At 42.3% G+C, this 13637-nt stretch overlaps 1 protein-coding gene across 1 annotated transcript in view; it reads right to left on the bottom strand.

Annotated features, from left to right (window-relative positions):
- Positions 1-1213: 1213 nt before the first annotated feature.
- The window catches only part of ND-39 (NADH:ubiquinone oxidoreductase subunit 39), a 79406-nt gene continuing 66982 nt past the window's right edge, over positions 1214-13637 (bottom strand). Inside the window, exons 8-10 of the mRNA XM_050182747.3 lie at positions 8193-8303; positions 7979-8048; positions 1214-1482 (exon numbers count right to left, since the gene is read on the bottom strand). Coding sequence (XP_050038704.1) covers positions 1303-1482; positions 7979-8048; positions 8193-8303 — 361 coding nt within the window. The 3' untranslated portion in view covers positions 1214-1302. The remainder of the gene's footprint in view (positions 1483-7978; positions 8049-8192; positions 8304-13637) is intronic.

Raw genomic sequence — 13637 nt, 5'->3', positions numbered from 1 at the left:
CTTTATCAGGTTTGCTTCAAGCAGTCCCATGACAATGTTTGCATACATGGGAGCGAATGATGTTCTCATGCTAGTGCCAAAAGTTTGTACGTGGGGAATAGAATAGAATTCGAAATAGTTGAGCGTGAGAACTAACCTAAGGAGTGACAAGTAAACTTCAGGAGCGTGCGCTTGGGGATTGACTGCGAAGGACTTCAATTTCTTCACTCACAGGTGTATTAGTTTAAAGGGCAGAAACATGTCAAGTGACTAGAATAGCGTGGTCAGAGAGGATTTGGTTGACATTGATACTGTCGATAATTCGAAGGAAATGGGGTGTGTCTTGAACAAAAGATGGGAGGGTGGCGGGGTTGTTTAACAGGTGGTGATCTAAGAATTTAGATAGTGACATGGTAGGTATGTTGCTATTAGACACTATAGCCCGACCTGGGATTTCTGCTGTAAATATTTCTTCTATGGGAACCTTATGTATTTTAGGAAGAAGATAAAGAAGGCCTGCTTCTTTGTTTTTGGGCATCATGAAGCGATATTCAGATTGCGTGATTAGTTCCCTGGACAGGAGCTCCACTATTGTGCTTTGCACAAGATTAACCCAAGTTTTCTGTAATGGGTGTGGTTGCTCACTTGTTTTGAGGCCTAATTTTTGTACTTCTCTGTAGGCCAGATTACGATACTGCTGTTTTTGTCTGCTGGTTTTATTACAATATCATTTCTTTCCGCATGTTCTTTAAGAATTTGGTGCCGAGTGGGGGACAAATTTTTGTGCTTGCGGCAATGCCGCATTAACCCTAGAATTTCCTTTGAGATTAGCTTTATGTATAAATCAAGGTCTGAGCACTGACAAGTCCACTTGTCAAAATGTTGGCTCCCGTATTTACCTTGGTCACGTCTTGCTCATCATCTTGAATTTCCATCTCCTGCCTTCCCTGTGTTTTCCCTTAACAGAGGATGTCGTTTTTAAAATCGTGTGAATTGCTCTTGCTTCCTTCGGTGTCTGCCTCCAATACCACCACTACAACAATGGCTTCAAAAACTTAGTCCATTTTATTTAAATAGTGATCAGACTACGACAGCTGCTCGACCATCTAGTGTTCGCTGTGCTGAAAGAATGACTACACAGCGAACATAGCATCGCATCAGTTAAATCCTATTTCTTATAAACTGTTTCCATTAAAACAGATCACCCAATATGTCAACATACAACGGCACTGTCTTTTGGTTAAGGAACTGCTGATGCCGCATCAGCAAAAGCCCTCTTTATTTGCATGTAATTTCTACAGCTGACAGCCAGCCACATGGATTTCAATCAAGAATAACGGGTGGAGGCCTGACTTTCTCAAACTGGGCAATATCAGGGTCGTAGTATGCAGCTTCACGGTAGTACTTGAGCTCGAATGGGAATCTGTCCTCGACGTAGGTGAGCGATACCTTGAGGTCATCCAGAGTTGGGTACTCGTAAAACACAATGTCCGACGTGTGCTCCTAGGAGAGGAAGAAAGCACAGGACTGCTAATTATTTGCACCACAACAGCCTAGAAAGCCAACAGCCTTGAGAGCACTGCATGTGATTATACAATCTGCTACACACGGCAGCACAGTATACCTAGCGTGATGCCCACTCAGACAGCAAGAGGTGTCAACAATTTGCTGAAACTTTGATATTCAGTGAAAGGGGCACTTACACACTATTGCCATGGCCAACTATACTGCTCTGTGCTTCATTTTTAGGAGAGGGATTTAACAAGCTTCAAGAATACAAAAAAATTATGCAGATCCATCGTGCATCTTGGAATCTATGTGAAGTAATGCCTTTGCGAAGTGGTTAATGAAACACTATAAGTTTGCTCATTTTAAACTTGTGTATTGGAGAACACAAAACTGCCATGCGTGCATGTGCACACCCATGCTATGTCTCAAGGAGTTGGTTGGCACGATAGATGTGCTATTATAGTTAGAGCACCCAGGGCCACTCGGCATGTAAGGCAATTCTTTTTTATTGTGAGCTATTCAGCAAGACGGCAGCACCCGTCCATGATCAGGAAAATACAGGACGGTTTGCAAGTGAAACTTTGCTTTGAAGCTCCTCAAGATACTGCTGGTAAAACGAGGCATGGGGGCACCTAGCACACCTTTTTTGTCACAACCATTTCGAAGACCATGGATTTTGCTACTCGGAGAATTCAAGGCTCCCAGGCATGGAGGAAGGAAAAAAAAAAAAGAACTAGGAGGGAGTACGACGTCACTCAGCTAGCCTTGGCAAGCCAACCTCCTCCGACGCTGTACCTCTCGTCCGGGGCCCATCTGCACGGTGGCTCTTGGGAACGAATAGGCCCAAAAGGTTGCCGGAGCATTCAAAATATTGCTTGGATCATGGTAACTTTTACGGGGCAACAGCCACCTACTTCAGATCAATTATGCCATCGTCCTGCACTGTTTTGTCCTATTGTTCCCAACAGAGTCACAATGTTTCGACAGCAAAGTATTAGTTAGGAGTGAATGCTGTTTTCTAGACCGTGCTTGGTTTCTTGGCCCATTAGGCTTAACAAGAGCAGCTGTAATAGCTGGTCATGGCCTCCAAGATTCTACAGTGCCTGTGGCAAGCAAGGTGCGCTGCCACATCTCAGAGGCTACATGTTACAAATGTTTGCTGGTGCGATAGATGACGCCAAAACTCTTCGCATCTAATGGTAGGCGACTAGAAACTACTTCTTGCCTATCACATGATGAGGGCCTACTTCTCCTTTATATTTTATATGATGGCTTCAAGAGTGTCACGTGAGGCTCCTTCCTAGTTTATTTCCTTCCTCCATGCTCCTAATACAAATTGTGAAGCTGCATGAAATACAAAAGCAAATGGAAAGCAAAAATGCAGGTTTTTAGCATAAAAAATAGATTTGAGCAGCCACTGTTCTCATAATGTTCTGCAGCAATCATAGTAGACAATGAGGCTGCTGACAATCCACCCCTTAGTCACCTTGCAGGCACATGATGCCTTTGGAGCAGTCAAGATAAATGGCACAATTATCGTAATGCATTGCCATTTCTATTGCTTGTTAACAAGCACACTGTAAATATATTAAAATAATAATAATAAATAAATAGTTGGCATACTATAAAAGACAGATGAACACCACCTGCAAATAAAATGCATTTTGCTATGAAGAGCAGCATATGGCGACCAATCTTGTTTGCTCCTTTGTCATGCTTTGTTTCAGGCATGGCACACCAAAAAAAAAACGAACAAACAGTGGTACTACGGCGGCAGCAAGATTACAACACTTCTCTAAGCCTGTTGAGAACTGGTGGATTGAAGTTCTGTAAAAATAAGTTTTTTTTTCTACACAATATTTTGCAGAGCTTCCATGGATGATCTGACTATCTGTGTGTCTTTTCAAGGTGTGTTTGAAGCATAAATATGCTTAATTAAACAACTTTTCAAACTGGCATACCAACAGACTTTCAGAATGACCTTTACCTACAATGAACGAGAAGAAAGGGGTTAACCGAGGGGCCCGATTTTTATCAATCATATCATAAGAAGCCAACAAAGACACCAAGGACAATACTTACTAATTGAAATAAAGAAATTATAAGTTAATGGGATTGAAAGTGGATGAAAAAACAACTTGCCACAGATGGGGAACGATTCCACGTCTTCGCACTATGCGTGCGGTGCTCTACCAGACATCGCATGCGTAGTGCGAAGACGTGGAATTGTTCCCCATCTGCGGCAAGTTGTTTTTTCATCCACTTTCAATTCCATTAACTTATTTCTTTATTTCAATTAGTAAGTACAAGTAATTTCCTCTGTATTGTCCCTGGTGTCTTTGTTTGTTGGCTACTTTACATACAATGCGATTGCATGCGTTTCTGCAGCACTAGGCAGTTATCTATGGCTTTTTTCTTGTGTTCTTGCAATCTCCTCGCAAACTAAAATATTTTCCATGCAACAGAATTTTGATGGTCTCAGTGATCATGACAAAGCTGCAGGCAGCACTGAAATAGCAGATGACGCCACTGAGATGGGGATTGTCTTGAGCTGATGTCACACTCCATGGCGCCCCACCAAAAATTATCAAGAATACTAGCTGTCACACTAAAGCAGGGTTTTATAGTAAATGGGGGTCCTTCAGTTTCTGGTTTTATATTTTTCAATATTGGAGACGTTAAAATTGAGTGTTATGTTTACAGAAGAAAACTGATGAGAAATCAAGATTTTTTTTTTTTCTTATAGCCCAAAGTTCAGTATTTTTCTGCCAACTTTCACAAACGAATATAACACAGTCCACGGCCTTCTTTTGGACACAAAAGCTTTATTTTATTAACAAGCAAAATCACTTGCAGGCATATATACAGTAAAACCTCATTAACTCGAAGCTGTAAAGACCGGAAAAAATTTCGAGATAAGCTAAGTTTCAAACCAAACAAAATTACAAAAACTGAAGCCCGCTAGCTACACATAGCCCACATAAAAAGTATTTGCAAAATACCGCCAGAAATATATATTTGCGTTCACTTTCACGTGCATCAGCACTGGACAGGTACGCATCTATAGATAAGGCTCCCTCATGTTTCCACCAGCGATACCAGCACCGATTTGTCCCCTTGTAGACAGATTCCAACGTTGCCGGTCACATCCTTTCTTGTCCGAGCAACCGTGTATTTGTGTTGGAGCACATGCTACACTTTTACAACAGTTTACACCCTTTGGAGCTTGTCCCACAACAATAATTGTCATCTGCCTTTCTTGCGTTTCCTTTCTTGAAAACTTTACGCTCACTACTTTTCTGTCAAGAATACTATGTCATGCTGGTGACATATTCTGCAACGATCACTTCGGTGATACTATCGCCCTTGCATGACATATGGATGAATGAATGTTTGATTTTTAATGGCACAAGGGCCAAGTATGGCCAAAGAGCACCATGTCCGTGTAATGAGTTTGCTTTGTATTGTGTTAAGGTTACTGACATGTATTAAGGAAATCACTTTCGACATTGTTTTTTGACGTTGTTTCAGCTATATTGGACCAATTGATTGCAGGGGAGTTGAAATCGCCAAACAGTATGATAGGTGATTGGGGATAAAGCACTGTTACTGAGTGAAGCACCTCATGGAAGTCAGCTACGAAAGAGCGGTTTGCGTCGGGTGGACGATAGCATGTACCGATAACAACGGCTGGGCGGGAAGTGTTGCTTATCACAAAGACAATTTCTAAGGGCGTTGTTACTGTTATTTCAGCGCACTGAAGACTTTCGTCTGCACATATCAGTATGCCGCCCCCCCCCTTTTGTGGTATCTGTCGCGTCGGAATATAGAAAAATTAAAAGTTGTCAAAAGTAAGTGGGCCATTTTTTATTACCATGCGGATGGGATCATCGGCTGCTGCTGCCGTTGTGCTCTGTACAACTTTCGGTGCTACACTTCTCAGTGATTCCTGTTTTTTGTCTGCTGCGGTTAGGCGTCACATTTTAGAACTTCAATGGAATTTTTTTTCTGGTTTTTCTAAACGTTTAGGTGGCAGAAAAGGGACCTGAAGCTGAGTTCCTGTGCTGCTGTGAAGGGAATGCGCAACACAACAAGCAGTGAAAAGAGAGATGCATAGCATAATTTACAGACCATGTCTAGGGAATGCACAACAGAGCAAGTAGCAAAAATGAGAGATGCAGTATATAATTTACAGGTCAAGTTCAACATCTCACTTAAGATAATCACTATTAAATGGCAGACCGACATAGCAGCAGGCATGGCTGGTGACTCACGGTTCAAGACCCAGCCACAGCGACAATTAACAATTCGACCGGTGCAAAGTGGTGAAGTGACCAGGTGTGTGCAAATGACCACAAATATTCCGGCTGATTCGGTGACAGTTCACTACCCCACTACGAGCAGCACAGGTTAGAGAGTTAAATGTGCTCATCCTTGACCTCAAGCCAGCACGTTGAGGCAGTGCAGCAAGATAGTATTGATTACAGCACATCAATGTTCGAGTGCTGTCATTAAAAGTTACATCAAGCGAGCAGCGCACAAGCTCGCGCTGCAGCGATTCACACGTACATTACTGCGAGCTCATATGCATTGCATCAGTTATTTATTAGTTGCTAAAGGGTCAGACGGCCCCTACTACAGTGCAGACATAACTGCTTGTCTAGCGGCATGCAGTCAACAAAGATTGCAGGAGGCCCGCCATTTCGCGGCCTGTCGAAAGACCGCTGCCGTCGCGACGCGTATGATCGTGCGCTCGAGCAGTTCGTACATCGCGGCATGCTGAAAGATCGCTGTCATAGCGGTGCACACTGTCGTGCACTCGAGCAGTTCTGTACACATGATGTCTGCTTATCGCTGCTGTGAATTCATTTATAGCAAGCATTTCCTCGCGTTTGTGCGCCTGAATCTAGCAGCGTGCAAACCTTACCTGAAGTTCAACTTCTTACGCGACTCACTTCACTTGCAATTGACACCACGCTAAACTTCACTGCTTATTTTTTGAACGGCGTACACGTAATGGGCGTTACATAATTTCTTGCCTTTACGCAGCATGCCACCCCTGAAAAAATCTTCGGCGCCCGATATTCGCGGCAAGCCATGGTACAACACAACTGAAAGTGGCAGGTCCATACTGTAAACATGCTTTCCGAAGCAGACAACCGAGCTTGGTACTACCCAGTTCAGGACAGAGGGCGCTTTTTAGCACCATTTTCGCAGTGCTCCCTGGGCAAAGCACTCACGGACGACTTTTTTTGGCTATGAAACGAAAGCTATGGGGGCAGAGCTTCTGCACATGAATGCATTCGCATGCAATGCACAATGTAGTCCAGGCACGCTCGGCACCTGTTTTGGTTTTGCCAACCTCGCACAACTTCTCAAGTCAAGGCAGATACAATAACTCGGCGTGAATCAATGCTTATTCACATACGATATGTACCAAGTTCTCAACAGCCAGCATCGCAGCCTGCGTCGGAGCTCCGAAGCAGCCATATGGCGACGCGCTACCAATGCTACCGTCGGTAGAGCCGGCGCAGCATCAGCTCGCTCACTCGTTTGTACGTGCCGATGGTTGCGATTTCCAGATGGGCTTGCTTGGTTTCCGCACAGATGCTGGAAAAACTTTTTTTGTGTGGTTCAACAGTCTTTAGTTGCTAAAGTTAGTAAACAGCCTCTCAGGGGAGTTAATTGGCGGGACAGCAAGCGACCAACACTTACCAGAAGACACGGGCGTCATTTTGCATTTGATGAATGTGCAGAACAGGCTACGGTTTCGGGTGTGCGAAAACTCGAAAGAGCAAACTAAAATTACAATAAAATACCAATACCTGACTGGTGAATGTTGCGTATTGTTTAAAATTAGGTGCTGTATAAAAGCAAGTATTGTTCCCTATTTTCCACGTAAGAAAACGTGAGCAAAACTGTGGGATTACTTTCAACAGCGGTGAAAGAGGCGCGCTTAGTTCTCGTAGCCTTCGCTTCATAGCCAAGTAAAGTTGCCCGCGAGTACTGATTAGTTGTGACCTCTGTCGGCCAATAGTTTCTGAGTGCTTTTGAGTGAGAGCTCAAGTGTCGGCATCTTGCTCCAAGGCATGTAGAAAATACCTGATTTTGCACCCTTCATAGGAACCAACTAGTAGCCCAGAAATATGCACTGCGTTCAGCTATCTGGCACAATTAACACAGACAATGCAGAAAAATATGAGCAAATGAAGGAGTCAACAGTGATATTAAAGGTGTCTTAGAAGTTAATGTAGAAACTTCCAGCATAAAGGAATCATTCGTAACTACTACAACTGCATAACATTAAACAAGACATACAGATTTTCGTGCGCAAGAACTAATATATCGAAGTGTGAAGAAACCAGTGAAGGCCTGCTTCCATCATGAAGACTCAACCTTCAAGAAATTTCATGCTTTAGACACAGCAATGTTCTTATACAGCTACTGAGCATGCATGTCTTCAGGCATGAAACAAACAGACAAAGCATACCCTTTCCAACCTTTCCCATGACAGGCGTGGAGACTTCAAGCCAGCCATTTGAAGAAACTGCACACGCAACCTAGGAGAACACGAATAAGAAGGCAGGTCATAACAAGTGCTTTACCAGACCACAGCCTAGCTGCACAAGATAAACACTGATTCATGGTAAGTACTAACTTAAGAATTCACTCATGCTATGCTGGGCAAAGATACTAATACTTACAAGAAAAATGGGTCAAAGCGCATGTCGTATCGAATGTATCCAGCTTCTTTTTCTCTTCGCATAACTCTGAACATGTAGTCGATCAGCTCGCCCAGCTCATAACGACGAGGCCTGCAAGTGTGTGCAGAGGCAAGCTGAAAATGTCATGGGCTTAACATTTGGGCTCCTTTGTGCACATACCATTTGCTATGGCTACTACCCTGTTTGCCCTTTTAAGAGCAGTACATTCATATGATCACTTGGTCTTTACTGTGTGAAACATATTCTGAATGAAAAGTTTAAGGGAGTGATTGATTCCCAAATAGGGCTTTAGCATTTTTTGTAGTTATCTGCTGAAAATTTGTAAAATTTGTAAATTTGTAAATTTGTAAACATCTTCTGAATGAAAAGTTTAAGGGAGTGATTGATTCCCAAATAGGGCTTTAGTGTTTTTTGTACTTATCTGCTGAAAATTTGTAAAATTTTAAACACCAGCTTCACAACACATAGTGAAATTACAAAAAGTGCACCTTCGAGAGCAGACAAATATATTACAGGTTACCTGAAATGGCTGCTTAGCTTACATGAGCTTTGCAACAGCAAGAGTCTTACCCACAAATTACTATACTTCATTTCATAGATAGCAGGCAAGGTGAGACTTCCCTTACTGTTCACATCTAAAAAGCAATGCATTACCTATAAACGAAAGATATTACAGACTTGGCTAAGTAAACCTGAAGGGGCCCTGAAACACTTTTTGAACAGAGTGAAAAAAACGTTGCTGATCCGTAGAAGAGGCTCCTGTAAAGTTGCGAGCCAAATATTATTGCACTGCATGCAGCTGCAAATTTACAATCTCGTGTTGACAACAGCGAAAAAAATCGTTTCCTCTCGCTTCCACAATGTTGTCATGCAGTGTCACTGCAAGCAGCTGGACTCCCGAACGATTACTGAATGCTTTTGTGATCGCAAGAACATTCTCACTAATACATAACTGCTAAATAAATGTTAAATAAATGAAATGTTAAATAATGTAATGTGATAAATGTTAAATAAATGAAAAAACTGTTAAATAAATGAAACATATAGAGTTAAACCTCACTATAATGAAGTCAGTAAAATGGGCAATTTCCTTCGTTCTATCGAAATTTTGTTGTACTGAAATTCGACCTTTTACACAAGTAAGTACAGTAGCCGATCGATTTTTCCGAATTATCGGACAATAAAAAAAGCAAATTTGAATGAGAAAGCAATTTCTTTTGCATATCTTATTTTGTTGTAGCGCAAGCTGAACGACAAGGACAACAGAAGGGCGCATCTGACACACACAGTGCTAACTTTCAACAATAGATTTATTTCCAGTTCTCATCGCTATATACACACCCTCGAAATGTCATACAACACGTATAAAACCTCGGTAAACATGAAAAAAAAAAAAAAAAAAACACAGGGAACCACACGCAAGCACTTTTTTTGCCACACAGATTGATAGACTTGGAAAGCATATTTAGCGCCAGCGAACAAGGACAGATGGGAGACGACCACCACAATGTGCTAAATTCAACTTGATTTTCAGGAAACACCGACCTATTTAACCCATGCACAGTGGCGCCACCTCATCAAAATCTTAGCCATCTAAAAAAGCCGTCTCCGTATCTAACAAGTCGACCGAAGGGGCACTAACGCACGTATCACTATTCCGACAGATAGCCTGAGCCTCAATAAACTCTCGCACATCTTTATCTTTGTGCCTCGCAAGAACCCGGCAAGATCCATACACCGGCGCACAGCCGCATTTCTGATAATGAGTTGACAGATGACCATATTGCTTATTTTTCACGTTTAGGCTATGCTCTCGTAACCGGCCATAAAGACACCTTCCCGTCTGTCCGATGTATTTTTCCTACAGGACAGCGGGAGCTCATAAACAACAGCTTCTACGCAACCCTGTCCGAATAGTGATACGTGTGTTAGTGCCCCTTCGGTCGACTTGTTAGATACGGAGACGGCTTTTTTGGGTGGTTAAGATTTGGATGAGGTGGCGCCACTGTGCATGGGTTAAATAGGTAGGTGTTTCCAGAAAATCAAGTTGTTGAATTTAGCGCATTGTGGTGTCGTCTCCCTTCTGTCCTTGTTCGCTGGCATTAAATATACTTTCCAAGTCAGTTTACCAACACGCCCAACAAATGGCAATGCTGAGATTGATAGACATGTGCACGTTCAACGCGAATAAAGATAATTGAGCTCTTTTGTGGCTAATGAAATGAAATGTAATTTTTGTCGCATGAGATTCGTGAGAATAGTGAGGCCATTCTATGATTACTAGTTAAAACAGTGTTTCAGTAGCCCTGTAAGTCTCATACTTTTACATTGCAAAATATGACTTATTCACGACATAAAAGGCATCAGAGACATAAACCTATTTCGCCCCCAAATCAGCAGAGTACTGTATGTTTCTGCAAAACAGCAGCCATTGAGCATCACTTGTGCTCACGACCAAAACATAGTACATAAACTTTTGATCCCCACAGGTTGTAGTTGAAGTCCACGAAATAATTCTTTCATAGAAAATGTTGCAGATCAAGAACTGCACTGCATACCCATGAAGATATATTCTACGACTGCTGTCAGGATTGACAATATAGGCAAGCAGACAAAGGAAATGATCCCTCAGAGACAAAAATGATGAAAAGAAGCACAGCACCTAAGCGAAGTGCGGGTGCAAAAAGATGTGGCAGTGCGAATGGCAAGGCAGACAGGTTTTAGAACACAAGGAGATCGGACATGTCAGCGCTATGCCTTGGCAGCACTGACAAAGGCCTTGGCATGCTGGTCTAGGTCTCACCTCAGTGCCACCCGAGTCGTTCCACTCGAGGTCATGGTGCAGTGAGGCACTGCTGTTGGCAGCCAGGACCAGTGTTCAGCTTCCTGTGTGGCCATGTCCACATCAGCCAAGCATAGAGTGCCAGGAGATTGCGGGCCACACCAGCGTATCATGCCAAACATTGCGGACTCACCACCGGTGAATATAGTTAGTAGTTAGTTAATTTGGGTTTAATGGCACAAAAGCGACTAAGGCCGTGCTGCGCCAGCCACAAGATATTAAGAAATCAAATGTTAAGGCAGCTTTTGCTGCCTTAACATTTGATTTTATCTAAAATGTTCAACTAGTCAGTGAAAGGCACTAGCGGATCATCTCCCAATATTGAGGTGGGGGGTATAGGTATGAGTAAGTTATACAGATTCTGTAAAAGCCTCCGTCTCTGTATTTCAATATGTGGACATGTCATAATAATGTGCATTATTGTAAGCAGTTCATGGCACTTCTCACAAGTTGGCAGGTTTTCTTTTCGAAGTAGAAAACTGTGTCTCAGATGTGTATGCTTAATTCGAAGTCGACATAGGAGCACCTCAGAGAAGCATTGCTGATGACTGCATGACTTCCACTTGCCAAGCAGGGGTTTTGTTGCATGTAAATTGTTATTTATGCAAGACTCCCATTCTAGTTGCTACTTTGATGCCAGGGCCTTACGAATCGCTCGGACACTGTCTTTGTATGGAAGTGTTGTGTGCATTATGTCTTTGTGCACTGCCATGGACACGCATCTATCTGCCGCTTCATTCCCTGGCATCCCAACATGGCTTGGGACCCAGCAGAATTGTTTGGTTCTTCCGTATTTATAATGACGACCATGTTTAGGATATTGCCAAGCAGAGGTTCACACACAGAGTTTAAGTTTAGAGCTCTGAGTGCACTTAACTAGACAGTTTAAATGATAGCATTCATCTGCTTGTTGGTGGCAATTTTCTTTTACTGCCGTCCATATCGCATAAATTTTGGTGGTAAAGACTGAAACAAAATTATTTATCCGAATACTATTTTCCCAATTTTTCGTTACAGTTCTAACACCTACGTATTCTTGTGTTTTATAACCATCTGTAAAATTCTGCATGATTTCTCATATTTGTCTTGAACAGCGAACTTTTGCATGATAGGTTTTTGTGGGGTGTCTTTTTTCTTTAGATGTGTTAGTGTTCAGTCATATAGCTGTGCAAAATCGCACCATGGGGCTAGTCCTTGTGGCTTCTCAGCAACCTGCAGGACCTCATGAGGAATATCGTAAGTCTGACAGTATTCTTCGTATCGTAAGATAAGTGGCTGAATCATGTTCGGTTTATTTGTGTAGTGTACCCATGATCTGCATTGTTTTATGATATTGTAGCATATATGTTGTGGTGATGACCGAATTCTCAGTACATATAAAGTGTAAGTAGTGCTCTTAGGTGCTGCAAGAAAGGCTCATTGCAGTCAACATATAAGCTGCGGACAGGCGATTTTCTGTAGGCACTGCTCGCCAGTCGTAGGCCGAGATCATGAATTTGATCAAGTCGTTTAATATAAGATTGCCTAGCTGCACTATAAACTACACTACCATAGTCCAGGATGCTGCGCACAAGGGACCAGTAAATACGTAGTAGGCCTGTTCGGTCAGATCCCCAGTGCTGGCGCAATAATACTTTGAGAACGTTTAGTGCTTTATTTGCCTTAATTTTTGTTGTCTTAATGTGGGCCAGGGAGCTCGCTTTTATGCCAAAAGTTATGCCTAAAAATTTGTAGTTCTTTTTGACCGGCAGCGTTCTACCATCCAATGTCAGAACTGGATTGCAGTGTAACCCTCGCTTCTGGAGAAACAGAACTGTAACAGTTTTGTGGGTTGAAAAATGGAAACCATTTTTGTCAGCCCATTGTGTCAGATTATTTATTGTTATTTGTAGTTGCCTTTCGCAGGTGAATAGATTTGAGGCGCATCAAGCCACTTGCAAATCGCTGACATATACTGAGTACATAACAGAGGATGGGATCATTTTATTAATAGAGTTCATTTAGACTATGAAAAATGTTTTGCTGAGAATGCAACGTTGTGGAATGCCATTTTCTTGTGTAAAGGTGTGTAAAAGTATTGTGCCAAGATGTAGCTGAAATGTTCTGTTTGACATTAAATCAGACAGGCAGTTTAGTATTCTGCCATGAATTCTCAAGTCAGCCAGGCCTCTTAAAAGTCCATATCGTAACATGGTATCATACGATTTTTCTAAATCGAAGAAAATTGCGAGACAGTGTTGTTTCTGTAGAAACATGTCACATATTTCATGTTCCAGTCAGACAAGATGGTCAGTGATGGAGCACCCCTTTTTTGTATCCGCAGTGGTGTGTGTCTATTAGACTTCTTGATTCAAGGATGAATGTGAGTGTTATGTTTATAATGCTCTCATATGATTTGGCTAGACAACTTGTTATTGCAATGGGTCTGTAGCTGCTTGGGGATGTTGTGGGTTTATCAGATTTAGAAAAGGCACTACTACTACATTTTTCCAATCTGTAGGCATTACCCCAGACTCCTTCAGCAAATCTGCTGTTACCTGATCCTCCCCAGCTGCCTTCCCCCTTTGTATAGCTCCCAAGGC

This window comes from Dermacentor andersoni, chromosome 4 (assembly GCF_023375885.2).
Source record: "Dermacentor andersoni chromosome 4, qqDerAnde1_hic_scaffold, whole genome shotgun sequence".
NCBI classification, from domain to species: domain Eukaryota; kingdom Metazoa; phylum Arthropoda; class Arachnida; order Ixodida; family Ixodidae; genus Dermacentor; species Dermacentor andersoni.
This window is presented reverse-complemented; position numbering and strand designations above follow the sequence as displayed.